Source organism: Triturus cristatus, chromosome 1_1 (genome assembly GCF_964204655.1).
Source record: "Triturus cristatus chromosome 1_1, aTriCri1.1, whole genome shotgun sequence".
Taxonomy (NCBI): domain Eukaryota; kingdom Metazoa; phylum Chordata; class Amphibia; order Caudata; family Salamandridae; genus Triturus; species Triturus cristatus.
In genome coordinates, this window is record NC_140579.1 from 124,626,898 (window position 1) to 124,642,663 (window position 15,766).

The 15,766-nt window shown below is 47.4% G+C and overlaps 1 protein-coding gene across 1 annotated transcript in view; it reads right to left on the minus strand.

The window, feature by feature from the left end:
• LOC146869748 (coxsackievirus and adenovirus receptor homolog) overlaps positions 1-15,181 on the minus strand; it is a 67,022-nt gene extending 51,841 nt beyond the window's left edge. Inside the window, exon 1 of the mRNA XM_085614127.1 lies at positions 15,024-15,181. Coding sequence (XP_085470253.1) covers positions 15,024-15,087 — 64 coding nt within the window. The 5' untranslated portion in view covers positions 15,088-15,181. The remainder of the gene's footprint in view (positions 1-15,023) is intronic.
• Positions 15,182-15,766: the final 585 nt, after the last annotated feature.

Consider the following 15,766-nt stretch of genomic DNA (forward strand, 5'->3'; position numbering starts at 1 on the left):
ATCTTTATTTCTTTGCACCAAAATCTTCAACGCATCAACATCGTTGCAACACTGTCATTGCCCTGCGTGTCGCATCTAAAAGGTAAATTGACTTAAAGTGTCACATTTAAGAACTAAAGAGAACTAAGCAAAATTCTACCATCTAAAGTAACAGTATTGTGAATTTTTGTCATTTAATGGTCTTGTGGTAAATCTATATAAAGAATACTTATTTTTTATATAAAACCTGTGTCGTGTCCATCTGTAGTGTTGTCACTTGGTTACTGTATGTGTTCACAAATGCTTTACACACTGCCTCTGAGATAAGCCTGTCTGATCGTGCCAAGCTACCAATGGGGGTGAGCAGAGGTTATTTTAGGAGTGTACCCCCTTACCCTGACTAGAGGAGAGGGTCCCTATTTGTCACAAGTGCATACCTGTGCCAACTGGAGACCCCCAAGTCTAACAACAATCGTTAAAAAAAACAAGCATTTGCAATGCATTGGTCTCGCCTTTGCTACCTTATATGTATTTAGCTATGCAGCACTTTAGCCTGGGTGCCCAAACATCTACTGTTCTTTAACATGGAGCGAAAGTAAGCACCAAACTGCGTGACGCCAGGTATGGGAACACAAGGCGAGAAATATTGCTTTTCAATGGGAAATGGTAGTCCAAAGCTCTGTTTTTAATATAAAATCAGAGCCTTCGGTTGTCATATCACTGAAAATAAAAGATTTGAAAAAAATATTATTGTCTACGGGTTGCTCGTGGAAGACAACTTCTATGGACTGGAATCTAGAGAATGCTAAGGTGATTCTGGTATTTTAATGTCCTCTGCTGGTTGTTTTCTATCAAGAAAGTTAAATAGAGGTAGTTACCCGAAAAATAAAAAAAGAGAAAGTCCCTCAGCAGAAAGCAATTCTGGTATTTTACTGACCTAGAGGCAGTTGAACAGAAAAAAAAGTCGGAAGCAGACAAGTCCTAGGGCTGATCTCCAGAGCCCACAAAGTACATACACATATAAGTATATAATAAGTATATACAAGAGGTCCCGAAAGCTCGACCTAATGACATTTTGTAACTTTCGTGAGTGCTGCATTAAGCAGCACACATTGAAGTGACAAAAGAGCATTTCAAGATTGTTTCTGTGCAGGAAGGGGGACGTTCCTGTACAAAAACAATCTTCCCCTGCACGCAGGGGGAAACGCAGGGCTGCACCATATTCTTGTAAACATGGTGCAGCCCTGTGTTTCTGAAGTGGTAGAGTGTGTCATTAAGCCAAGGAGGCTAATGACACGCTCCGCCACTTCTGTTGTAAATATCCCACCCAGTGCTGGTGCCCAAAGTGCTGCTCAGAAGACTGCGTCTGGCACGGCTTTCCAAATACCAAGGCTGCATAGTCTGAAATCCAACTTGGGTCTCTTTAACCTAGTACCAGACCTTCTCTGCCCCTTTATTTCACTCTTGCAAGTTCCTGTTTTGTGTCTTGGTGATGTTTTTTCCTTTTTGCACTTTCTTCTTTTTCCCTCAAAAGACATGCCTAGAGGTCTTTGTGGGTTGTATGTTGAAACAACGAGTTCCTCAACAACGACTCCCTAAACAACGCGGTCTTTAGTACGACCGTGTCTCAACCACGATTTTTTTTACCACGCATTCCTTTACCACAAATCTTCGCGGTAAAGGAATGCATGGTAAACCCACCCCCTAAAAACTAAACCAAACCCCTCCCACTCCCCAAAAACGAACACAAATCCCAACTCCCCACTACTCACCCCCTAAAAATTAACACGAACCCCCACCCCCTAAAAACTAACATGAATCCCTTCCACCCTTTAAAATTAACATGAACCCCTCCCACCCCCGAAAAACTAACCAAACCCCTCCCATCCGCTAAAAACTAACACAAACCCCTCCTACCCCCTAAAAACTAACCCAAACCCCTCCCACCCCCTAAAAACTAACATGTACCCCCTCCCCCTAAAAACGAACACAAACCTCCTCCCCACCCCCAAACCCCTCTTACATGTCCTGTTCCTGTCCGATACTCATCTCAACTCTGCCCAGTCCGAACACTAGACCAACTTAGCCTTAGCCACGCACATGCGTGGTTAAGGCTAAGTCGCTGTTCAAGCTACTCGTTGTTCGACTTGTCTGACTCAAGAACTCGTTGTTCCAGAGTCGTTGTTCAGGATGTTTCCCGTCTTTGTGCTAGCATTCCAACAGCCACAAAATGCCATAGACGTGGCAGAACAATGTGACGAGCACAAACAAATCAGACAAGGCATCCTGCAGGCCATGACTTTTCTTTTCTATCAAGCTTCTTCTTCATGCAGTAGCACAATTTACTGTCACCAGAGTCTCTGTAGCAGTATGCATATTACTTTCTTCACAGATTTCTCTATTTGACTATGTAGAGCAGGAGTAGACCCAGATCACACTGTAATAATACCATTTATTTGCCCAGTTCTTTCTCTGTGTCCTGAGGCAAAGAACAGGATGGTGTGACATTGGCTTGCAGTAACCGCTCACCCCACCAAATGTAGCTCGTGACTTACGCAGAAAGTCTTAATTCAGTAGATCTTTGCCAGTTGTCTGAAGAGTAGAGCAGCAAAGTGTGATAAACACCCACCATTAACCTTTTATCTGCTACAATCAAATCTGAATAAGGTGCAAACATATCGACGTCTGTACGCATCTTTGACATGTTGAGAGACGAATAATTGGAAAAGAGTCTGAGGATTGAGGATTGGACAGGCAGGGAGAAGAGAGGTATACTGGACAAAAGGAATGGATGATGTAAGGAAAGAAATAAAAACAACTTTCTTTATAAGCACTGAAGAAACACCCTCCCCAAGATTTTGGAATGACAAAAAAGAGTAAACACTGATGACCACTGATTTTTACAGTTTTTTAAAACAATTTAAAACACTGAAAAAAAAAACATTGGAATTCACAACAAATAGAAACTGAAAACAGGAAAGCCTGCACATATTATAAAGGAAGCAGAATCCACAAAATGGGCGGGGACAGACTCCTACCTGTATTAAATGCAGTTTGGCTGAAGGCACATTCCAGCATATGGTCTGGGAATGTCCACCAATTAGCTGATAATGAAAACATATCACTAAGGAATTGGAATGATGCTGGGAGCAGATACACCCTGCATCCCTCATGTCGTCATACTGGGAATACCATGTGAAGTAGACATACTACAAGCTAGATTGTTGGTTTTTGGATTGGGATTTGTGTTAGCCGAAAGGGACATTGCCAGAATATGGGGGAGGCAGCATGCCCCGACCAAGCAACTGTGTTTAACAGGCATGTATGTGTAGATGGAGGCGGAACGTGTAGTATGAAGGGAGGGGTGCCCAAGGAATTTTAAAAGTGTGGGGTCACTAGATAACACTTTATGGCTTGACTTGGGATGGGAGACTATGGGGGGCAATACACATGTGGGCCAAAAGATGAAAAAAAAAAACATCAAATGGAAGGGAGAAGGTATCCAGGGCTCTTAGAGGCTGAAAGGGAAGGGAGGAATATTTCGGATACTTTATCCCGCTTAGTGAATACATGGTGCAGATGCTGTGCAGAAATGTGCTGATCAAATATAGTATTGTAGATATGTACTGTGGTAAGTTGGAACAGTGAATAACTAAAGTTTAAAAAGAATTCACCACAAGGCCGTCCAGACCCTCTGCGCAGCTCGGCATGCTGACCGCTGAGTCAGCGCCCCAGCTGCAGGTGCTGTGTGCAGCTCAGTCGCCCATATCCACTGATGGCGGCCCACTGCCATACCCCATCATCAGTGCTCCACGGAATCCAGAGGCCCGTCATCAGTGCTCCGCGGAATCCAGAGGCCCGTCATCAGTGCTCCGCGGAATCCAGAGGCCGGTCGGCCGCCTCACTGGGGATAACCAGGACGTCCGTAGAGGGCGGAGGCCAGGCCCGGTTATAGTGGGGGCGCCGGGTGGGCCAGCCCCACCCAAACATGAGCCTGGCACATCCAAGCATGAGCCTTGGCCGTCGCAGTGAGGACATGAAGGCCAATAGAAAATGGGCACTATAATTTAAAATGTCCTCTGAACATTGTTTTGCTTTCTATTCTGTGGGTTGCGTGATTGAGCCTGGGCTCTTTCTCACAGCCATCCCCAATCACCCAACTCCTTTTAGAAAGGTGGGCTGTATGGTGCAGGTACAATAGGGGCATGGCGAAGGGGACACATTCTTTATTTGGCACTGAGTAACTTTTGCCTACCAGGATGCTGCTTTGATGTTTCCTTTTCCGTTCAGTGCTGGAGGAAATACGTTTGTTTATTCCTATGCACCGTTCCTGACCCCTGCAGCTGCTTATCAGATCCGGCTGTGACTCAAAGTTTGACTAATGGAGTAGGTAAGAGAATGTGTCACTATTTGTTTTTATTTTGTAAATCTGCACAGACCCAGCAAGGCACATACTTTGTGTATGCTGCATTTAAATAGTTCTTATCATTATCAAGTCCATGGATGAAAGACAACAACAAAAATGATGATTAGTGATCCTGCTGGAGAGCAATCCTGTGCCTGTTGGTAGTTTTGAAATGCAGTTAAGCTGTATTTTATGTGGATAGCTCAGTGGGTTACTGCCTTTGTCACAGTGATTCTTGTGTTACTTGCAATTCAGAAGTTACAATCCTAACATAGGACAGTGACCAATGAACTGTCATCAAAGAGCTGCAGACAAACATGAATGGTATAGTTAGAACTTCGCTTTTTTTGTTTTGTGATATTGTTAGAACTTCCCCAGTCTTTCAATATTTTAATGATGCTAAAAAGAGTTTGGTCCGATATACATTTTTATTAGTAAAGTCAACCCCCAACCACTGGGGTATGCTTTAAATCCTGAGTTTGTGCTTCCCCTGCCCAAACCTTCTCAAAATATACTGCCCGCCAGTATGGATGATATCTGATTACTACACCTTGTAATCCTCATTGGCTTATGTCACATTCTCTATAGACTGATTTACATACTTCTATTATTCATTGTCTCTGTATAATGTGTGCATGATGTAAAGTACTGTGAAACCCTACACTGATATGAGTAGCGCTATACAACAAATGAAATGCATATGAGAGAAGGGCTACAGAGAGATGAGGGGCGCTGGTAGAGGATGGTAGTAATGGTATCTGCCGAGAAAGGGGTCATTGGTGGGGTGACAAAAAAGACTTTCGCACTAGCGCTAAAGCCGGCTTTGTCATGGCTTTTCTGTTTTTATTTAATTAGCAGTCAGGTCATAGGGCAACTGTGGAACATATTTTAAAATGTGTGCTAATTATATTTACTGCTATATTCAATGTTTTAAGTTTGAAGGTGATTTTACTAATGTTTTTTACAAGAATAATGGAAGTGAAGCTGGATAATGGCTTATATGGGGCTGGGGTCCAAGTTCAGCTGTGAGATAAGGGGCACAGGAGAGGAACGGTAGAAAATTGGATACTCGTGCCTGGAAGTACTTGTGTTGAAGCCTGGCCTGTTGGAATTTGAGGGATTTCACTTAGGTCCAGACATTGCTCGTACTTTCAAATAACTCTCCACATGCTCTGTATACACACATGATCAATCTGTTGTATCAAGGTGACTGTTTGCAAGTCAATATGATGCAATCTAGGGCTTGTAGGCTACCACAAGAAGCAACAAATTGGGCCCGCAGTGGCCCACCCAAATGCACCCTTGGCCCACCCAAATAAAAATTCCTGGAGCCAGGCCTGGCTGAGGCCCGCCTAACTCAAGTCAACCAGCCTCACATGGATGACCAGGAGATCTGCCTGTTCACCTGCAGTGGCCTTCTCCACAAGCCTGAGAGTTCGAGCCCCCGCCTGCTATTGTTACAGGGATTCTGCTCATGCACAGAACAATGTGCAGGAAACCAGGGCCTCGGTGTATTGTTGTGTACCAAAAAAGCCACGTCAGTGCCTAGAACCCCAATCCGACTAGCAATAGTGTCTCATTCGTGCTCCGTACTACAGCGAAGCTACCAATGATTAGACAACCTAGAACATGCAATTTAGTAAACTCTCCGGAATAGTGGGAAACAAAAACACTCTTTCGCTCACACTCATACTTGTCCACAACGTGAGTAATAAGAGACACGGTATAGTTTAAAATGTTTATTTTAACTAACGTGCTCTAAGGTGCAGTACTCGAGCCATTACTAGCAGCAAAATGCATAGGAACAATACAATCAGTATTGTTACAATTCCATAAAGCACAAAAGGGGAAATCACATTATAAATAACAGTGGAAATAGGACTATAGCGCCTTTACCACCCTCCCCCTGCTCATGAGCTAGTTTAGAATAATTATAGAGGACCTCTGGGCTTTGTCAGCGAGACCCCATACCTACGAGATCAGATGCAATGAATCACATCCCAGGACCAGCACAGCTCTTCATTGTTGGAAAGGTTTTTCTCCAAGTGCCTTCTCATGCATGTAATGCCATATTAAAAGCACCCGAGTTTCAGTTGGGCCGTTGTGCTTCATGTCTATGTGCGTGGGACTGACCAAAGTGAATCAACAGCATACATTGTTATTTGACCTTGAACACGCTGTGGAGAGAGAGCACGGTGCCCAGCTAGATATGTGAAAGGCTGACAGTTCCTATGTGAAGAAGCGCAAGCAGAGTTTTTACGAGAACAGAGCTATGTAGTGTCGTGTGCAAAAGCGGCCGAATGACGGCCAGGAATCTATTGCTTATGCTAACTTAGCAATGTGTGCAGTTTACCCCATTTCCTCACTACACTATGAACCGGTAAGCCCTGCCCACCCACTTCTAGCTTGGCCTGGAGGCCGACTGCAGATTGTCTTTGGTTGGCCCACCCACTGCCCCGTCCTGAGGGTACCACTGGCAATTCTGCTCCCGTAGGTGCTCTGCTGCTTGGCAGCCACCACTGGCAGCGTCCTCAGCGCAAATGGCCACAACTCTGCCGTGCCACGCCTAGTTTTCTGTGACGCATCAGCCCAAGGTCTGGCACCAGCCCTTCACTGCTGTTAACCTGGCGGCCCCTTCCTCCTGCCGGCCTCCTCCATTACTAGCCACCTGCCTCCTCTTGTAAGTGCCAGAGGACACTGTGTTGACAACCAATGCCTGCCCCGCTGAGGGGGAATAGTGTATGCATTGGAACCTGAGCGTGCCCCACGTCAGTTCCTGCCTGCAGGCCCCTACCCCAGCATGGCACCAATTCCAGCCTTGGAAACGTCTGTTGTTACCGGATCTCTGTGAAAGCAGGCAGTCCAATGGAATGCCTGGATGGAACGCCTGGAGACCTACTTTGATGCCATGGACATTGAGGAAGGCAGGAAATAGCCCCTGCTTTTTCACCTGGGTGGTGCAGACGTGCATAGAATCCCCAAATGTGTGGCAGAATCTGGTCTGCTGTGCACATACACTACGCTCAAGAACGCCATCCTTGCACACTTTCAAACTTTTGCAAACCCTGATTATGAGCATTTCTCCTCCGCCAGGCATGGCAGAAGCCTGACAAATCGGTGGATGTGTTTCACAGCCATTTGAAGGAGCTGGCGAGCACGTGCACCTTACCAGTTGAAGAAGGTGAGGTGAGAGCACAGTTCATATGGGGGTGCCCCTCGTTGAAGCCCGACATGTCAATGAGGGACATCCTATCCCTAGGGTGGTCCAAAGGACTCTCTAAAGTGAGAACTACCGACATGGACACAGCATGGCACTTGTCTATCAAGAAGGAGCCCGACAATGCCATCTGCAAAGAGACTTGGAAGACACAGACTGAGACACCCAGACCCAAGGCGACAAGCCGGCCCTGCAGGTGATGTGGGGTCCTTACCCCCACTCAGGTCCATCCCCAGCATGAGGGAAAACATGCACTGCATGCAGGACACTGAATCATTTTTCCAAAGTATGCCGCTTTACCCAGAGGCAAGCAACAACCGAGCCAAAGAAGACCATCCACTGTCAATATGCACCCCAATGCGCTGGCAGGGAGAACAACATGGACGATGGCTAGCAAGATGTCAACCACGTAGGGAAGACCACTGAACTGCATCACACAAAGTCTCAGTCTGCACCCATGTGCCTCCTGAAAGTCCAAAGCAAGCCAGTAACCACTCTGATCAACACTGGAGCTTCCATTAACCTTATGCTGCAGACTTGTACTAGATCCTGCGGGCCCTGCCTTCCCTGCGTGCCGCCAAGGTTAAAATCTATGCTTTTGTTAACAGCTCGCCTCTGCAGTTGGCAGGAGTCTACCATGGCAAGGTCACCCATCATACTATGTCTGCAAACTCCAAAGTCTATGCCTCACAGGAAGGTACTGGATTCCTCCTGAGGTGCCAGACTGCCCAAGATCACAAGCTGGTACGTTTCACTTTCAGTGTTCATGCAAATGATATCAACCGACTTACGCAAGAGTTTGCTTCTCTGTTCAATGGCATTGGGTGTCTGGAGAGCAAGACCATCCGCATATCGACGAGTTTACCACACCTGTAGCATTCCAGCACCCGCAGATAGGTTTCCAAAGTAGAGAGGGAATTCAGGTTCCTTGAAGAAGCAAGCATCATTAAAAGGGTGTCTGGCCCGACTTCATGGGTTTCCCCCACTGTAGTTGTGAAAAAAATGAAACAGCCTGATGCTGTGCAGATCTGCATTGACATAAGAGTGCAAACCTGGCCCTCAAATGAAAACGTCACCTGACACCAATTATTGATGACATCATTGGGGAACTCTTGGGGTTAAAGTGGTTTTTCAAAATGAACCTCTGTTCTGGCTACCACCACATAGCGCTACACCGTGACTCAGGCCCCATAACCATGTTCTCCACACTCGTGGGTCTCTGGCCGAATATAATATAGCATATTGAGAGTGGATGAGGTTTTCCTGCACATGATCAAGGAGGTGTTGTTTGCCTCCTAGGGGTATTGAACATGAGTGCTGTCATGTCACTCGCCATTGAGCCGTATTTACTAGGCTAAAGGATCACAGCTTAACTCTTCACAGGGAGAAATGTGAGTTCCTGAGGATGAACATCAGATTATTCAGCTACCAGTTCTCCTACCTGGGCATAGGTCCTAACCCAGCGAAAGTGAGAGACATTCAAAATGCTCCAGCACCGTCCTCCGTGTTAGAAGTCTGTAGTTTCCTTAGCTTGGTAACTTATTGTGTATGGTTCATGAAGAACCTGTTGGATGTCATTAGGCCCCTCCATGAACTCACCAAGTCCACCAGCCCATGGGTTTGAGGGGAAGAGCAAGACCAAGCATTTTGCAACAGGAAGGAAGCACTCTCCGCTGACACTACTTTTGTTTACTTTGGCCCAAAGTACAAATCTCAGCTAGTAGTGGATGCCAGCTCCACCAGATTAGATACTGTACTGTTTCAACGTCAGGACTGTGGGAAGGGGCCCCTAGTTGCCTACGTGAGCGAGACAGTCACGCCTACTGATCAGCGGTACTTTCAAATTGAGCTGGAGACTATTGCAATCCACTAGGGGTTAGATCAAAAGGAAATTATGCTGTTCCTTATGGGTCGGAATTTAAACAGTCACAGGAGACACGGATCCCATAATTCCAATGATGTGGAAATATACTGGGAATCCAAGATTTTGGATAATAATGCCCTCACACACCCTTGCAGGTGCCATGCTTCATCATCTGGGCTGCTCCTCGTCGGGTCGGCGGTGCAATACCTTTATGCTGGACCTTCTGCTCCTCTTTGAGCAGTAAAAGCCCCTTTTGTCCCCTTCTATTGTTCTTAAATCCACTAGAGGTGCCATAATCTCTGCATGTACTTGTAAGGCCACCCTTTTACCATACTCTCTGACCTTAAGCTGCTGATTCTGCTATTCTGGAGGTCCGCATCCAAATCACTCCAGAGACTTGAGAAATGGATCCTGCAGTTACAGGAGTTCAGCTTTACTGTAGAGCACCGGCCAGGCACGCACAACCCTGCATGCTCGGCCCGTTCACCTCCTCTGAAGCTATGGAAGTACAGGACACAGAGGAGTATATCCGCCTGGTGGTCAAGCGATCCAAGCCAATCCCCATGCCACTATTGGATTTTATAGAGGTCACGGGTGAGATAACTGCCTGCAAATTACCATCCAAGCGGTACTAACTGATGACTGTTGTGCCCTCCGCTGCCCCTCTGAGCATCGTGCTGAAGATGTGAGGGGAACACTCCAATCGCTACATCACATTCAGCAAGAACTCTCAGTGACAGTAGAGGGCTGTCTCATGTCTCATGTGAGGTCTATGACTAGTCCTTCCCAGCAGTATGAGACACAGGGCTGTCCTCTTAGCTCATGGAGCCCATAAGGGCGTGATGAAGTCCAAGAACAGACTGAGAAGGAAGGACTGGAATAGATCAATGCGTGGAAGAGCTGGCTAGAGACTGCCCTGCTTGCCAAGCGACCAGCTAGCCAGACTGCTCCACACCTGTCATCGCAGTGGAAGGACCCACCGCCCTGTGGAAGAGTGCGAGCATGGATTTTGTCACTCTACTCCCGACGGCTCACAAATGCTAATCCTCGTAGATGCCCTCCTGATATCCCGAAGTGGAGATCGTGCCAACCACATCAACATCGGAAGTCATCCTAGAACTTGAGAAAATCATGGCCTCCCATGGGCTGTTAGGAGAGATCCGCACCAACAACGGCCTACCGTTCAATGATCATGACTGGGCTGAATATCTCCATTCCTGGAATACCAAGCATCGTCGCATCTCTCCGAGGTCGCCCCAGGCCAATGGAGAGGTGGGGAGATTTGTGAGCACTCTGATGAAAGTAATGCGCATTGCTTCAGCGTAAGCCAACACGTTTCTATGGGAATACCAGCTAATACCTCATTCCACCACAGGCACTGCCCCAAGACTAATGTGTTTTGGATGGATAATAACGGATACCATTCCCCATCGTCTCCTGTGGGCAGACCAACCCAACCCCCCAAACTGTCTGACTCTTGACAACCATGCAACAATAAATACACCTCGCGCAGGCGGAGTGCCAAGGATAGCACCTTTCACATAGGAGACAAAGTGTTGGTCAAAGACTGACACCCAGGAGGAAAGTTCCACCTCTCATTAGAAGCGTTGACATGGGCAATCACAGACCTCAAGGGCACCATGATAACTGCCAAGAAGGGAGTAGAGATTGTCAACTGGAATATCTCCCAGTTCAAAAGAGCGTCCCTATTTCACAATGGCGCACTGTCAGACGGTGATGCTATCGAATGCACACCTGAGGGCAGCCCGTCACGTCCCGACGGGGCAGCACAGAGGAGACCTAATGACACCCCAGCTACCGATGGGTCAACTCACACACCATCAGTCCTGATGCTAAGTTGTTGTGCCGCCTCCAAGTCAGCAGCGCCCTGGTGCAGTCAGAACCCCTAAGACTGTTGAGGCCATCCAAGCATGAAGACAGAGGAGCAGTGGTGGGTGGTATGACCTAAGATCCAACCCGACCCATCTCGACGGTATGCAAACTTTTTGGTTGACTAAGGAAGAGGGGGGGCCAATGATGCTACTGCAGAGGTCGAGGAAGTGCCTCTACCAGTTTACACTTTGAAGCATATTTAATGTGGAATGACGCAGTGCAGCGCCATAAGCAAAATTGCTGCACTGAGCTGCGTCATTTCAGAAATGCTGGGAAGCACTGTATTTACAAGAATATGGCACACCCCTATGCTCTCCCCTTATCCGGCGCACAGACAGCAGTCATGCGCTAGCGCAGGCACCCTTGCACCATGCTGCAAGTGTGCCTGCATTGCAGGGATTATTGTGTTTGTGCAGGAAGGGACACCTTCCTGCACAAAAACATAATTAATGGCATTTTGCTCCTTCTCTGTGTGCTGAAGAATGCAGCAGATATAAAAAAAGTGCTAAAAGCGAGGAGAAATGAAAGTATTTTTCCTCATATTTTTTCTCGTTCACCACTTTAACGCCTTCCCTGGAAAGGCGTTAGTTTTTGGAGCTGCCTCAGATTTACGAATCCTAGTGAATCGCGGAAGTGTCAAATAGCCATGGGTGTTATTTGGAACACCCACAGCAACACCTATGACACACCCCTTTCATGCAAAGTACTGAGTGAAAGAGGGCCATATTTAGAAGGCTGTGTAAAACCACACAAAGTGGCTTTGCGTGACCTTGTAAATATGGGCTCACAAATAGCACCACCATAGTGTCAACAAAAGTGACGCTTCGGTGGCGCTAGGGCTTGTAAATATGCCCCTTTGTTTCTATTGTCTAGTGACTCTGTTTAATGAGTGTTCTGCTTTGTCTTTTATTTTCTTCTACTTTGTGTTAAGGGAGGGATAAAGTGTTACGTCATGTTTGAGCAACACCATGTGGGATGCCCGAGGGAGGGGAGTTTCAGGTATCCTCCCGTGTGCATGCTACCATATGGTCTATCCTGGTGTCCGGCGCCCAGGAGTTAATAAATGTAGCCCTTCGGAGGGGCAGAGTCAGTTCAGTGGCTACTAGTTAACTGCAACTTTGTGTCCATGTTTTTATTATTTATTTATTGTTGAAATTTTATACAGGAGCGGCCGGTGCCGGTAAGCGCAGTGGGGCAGGCTGGCAGGGAGTCGATAGACAACGAGGAAGGAAATTAACAATAAAAAAAAAATTAAACCGCTTACCTTGCGCTCGCCACATCGCCAACTCGGTGATGCAGTGAACGCAAAGCAAGTGGTTTTCTTTTTTTTAAATCTTATTTGCCTCGTTGTCGTCTATCGACTCCGCCCCGTCCGCCTCACCGCGCTTACCTGCACCGGCTGCTCCTGATTTTATATAGCGCAGACTTGGCCCGAAGGCATCAGAGCGCTTAACCCCTTCGCTGCTTCTGTCGGCCAACGGCTGTCGCGAGCACTACCTCCACTTGGCCGGCGCGGCCCCGCCCACCTAATGAAACCGCCGCACCGCGGCGGAATTCAAACCGCAGTTAAGCGGTTAACATCAGTAGAATTATACAAGTGACAGTTATAATAATTACATTCAGACATATTGCATCGGTAGCTGCGACCAGTACAAAAGCAGCCATTGGACAAGGGACGGGCCACGTTCAAGCATTTATTACGATGGTGTGGACACACAAGGAAGGCAGCTCATCTCCTGGATAGAGTACTTAGGTATGGTCGAGGGTGATTTACCCGGGGTGTGTCGAATGAGAGGCACGTGCAGGCACGCGACACACCACAGCCCCCTGTCGGGCACCTCTGCCCGTTGTAAGAGACTTGGTAAACACCACTGTAGAGAAACAACTTGGACCAGACCTCGAGCCATAGATAAGCATTGCGTCGAGCTGATCCAATGTTTCCCCCATTCGCTAACACTGATCCTAGGGCCTCATGTTATTAGTTTTAATAGAGCTATACACTTTCCAAGGAACTTTTACCAAACTTAATGTTCATTCTCGTCTTTTATTTTTTCACGTCATTATATCCGGCTCGTAAATGCCCCCACGCCAGCGGTGATGTCTTCATCCAAGTCCGACTAAAAAGCTTTTTAGCCGAACAGACTTTGCACGTTCGTCTTTTTCAGTTCACTCTACTCTGCTAAATATGAAAGTCCCAAAATGCAACGCGCTGGCGGCTAAAATACCGGAAGCGGCTGAGGATGTTGTACTAGATACTGCGCCATGAAGCAGCTAAGAACATGCTGAACGGTTTGAACATTGTGGTTATGTGAAGCTGTTCTTTTAAAGGGACACTCAAGTACTTAATTGCTAATATGGTACTGCCAAAATATTTGTCTCAATAAATGTCACTGAAAAGATAAAAATGGCACCCATGTCTGTAAGAAGTGGTGTTATTTTTATTGGGGTTACCAGGTGGCTTCATGCCACCCGGAAACCTCTTTTCCAGCCCAGCAATTTAATTTCATAAAGCAGGGCATTATGGGAGTTGAAATGTCCCAGTCCAAACCCCATGTTCTGTGAATAAAATACAGAACATGTCTCCGGTGAAGTCACCATGTGCACTGCACTTCAAAGATAGCTAGATGTAGTGGGCCTAGCAGACTTCTGAGTCCCGGTGCCACTGCACTTGCTGCACTGTTTATAGCGGCGGCCCTGCAGCAGGCCACGTGCCCTGTGCCTTTGAGTGGGAGACGTGCCTCACTGTGGTTCCCATACAGGATCGGCTAACATCACTCATCCACATGAGAAGGTTCAACCATGACACTGGGTTCAATTTGCTTTCATTTCCCAGTGGTTTTGCTGCTGCCGCCATTATAGAGCACCCCCTCTAGTCTGTTTTTAGGTCTCGCCTGACCCAGCGCATGCGCTGGTCTGGCAAGACTTATTGAGAGGGCTCCAAAAAGTGCTACAAGGCCAGCCTAGAGCTACAGTGCATGTGCGCGGGCGCCACGCTTTACCGCGATTTACTTTCACTTTCGCGGCCGCAAGGCTGCTTTGATGTTTGATCGCGATCACTTTCACGGCTGCTTGGCATAGCAAATAGGTCTTGCTTTTGGGACCTTATAATTATTTAGTTATGCAACTGTTGTATGGCTAAACACTTATAAGGTCCCAAAGGCGAGACCTATTGGCTATGCCAATGCTTGTTTATGTTGGTGAGGACTATCAGTTTGGTTATTCGGTGGCCTCACTGAATTTGCCCAATATTAGTTCTGCTTCGGGCTCCATGCTTTGCCCCAGATTTTGCTATTCAGATCTGGTCATCTTATGTCTTGGCGGAGTTGAGCCCATTGGGGTAACACATGAAAACAATACCTTGTAAAGGAAAGGGGTACAGCCACATAATGATGAGTCCCGGACACCTGCTAATCCGTTTAGCCGCATTCTCAGAGGGATATCAGAAATTATTTTGTGGAGTTTGATAAAATAGAGACTGTTTAATGAGATCCCTCTGAGGGGGAAAGGCTTGCTCGTTTGTAGGACCTTAAAGAGGAAAATAGCCGACGCCTCCAGTGAAAGGAGGAACAGAGACATCATTTCATATTTAAATTTAGCGAACAAAGAGGATTTTAAGCCAAGTAAGATGTCTGAAGCAGAAGGGGGTGGGGGGGCAGCAGCCATACCTGCAGAGTGCGTGGAACGTGTCAGGTGCAGGAACAACCCGGTGAAAAGCAGGAGCGGGGCCATGGCTGCCCAGGATCTTCACTGAACGCCACCGCCTCAGGGCGCTACTGAGCACTCACAGCCTGGAGCCTGAGGAGAAAAAGAGGAAGAAGGCCAGGAGGGGAAGCGAAGGCCTGCTGGGGCCAGAAATAGACCAGCTCACTGTGGAGGAAGTCAAGGGGTTGTGTAAACCTCCAGCACAGCAATGCTTGTTTGGAGTGGGCTGAGTGGGGGTGTATCCATAGCACCGCTGTTGTCGTCGCGGCCATGTTGGGACAGTGGTCATCTGTGGTGGATCAGTGGTTTGGGACTGGCAGCAGTAGTGTTGTGGTCCAGTGTTGGTGGCCACCAGCCGGGCATGCAGCGCTGGCTCTACTAGAATCTGCCCACCCCCCCACTCTCACTGCACTGCACGTGCAGTGCTCAGGGTGTGTGAGGTAGTGCTGGTGTGCAGTGTGCTGCTATAAGAGGAAGCAGGGAAGGCAGGGGAGCAGAGCACAGCCCCCTGTCTCCCAGCCCTCACAAGCTACAACAGAGCAGATACTGATCAGATCATGGGCCCTGGAGGAGTAGGGGCCCTGTTGCTACCACCCCCTGCCCCTTGGATGCCTATACTCCAGTGCTTATAGTGGCCTCGGATGCGGGGCCAGCTTAGTCCCAGTGTAGAAGTTATCTTCTCAAAGTCCAGTGCAAAGAGTCCAGT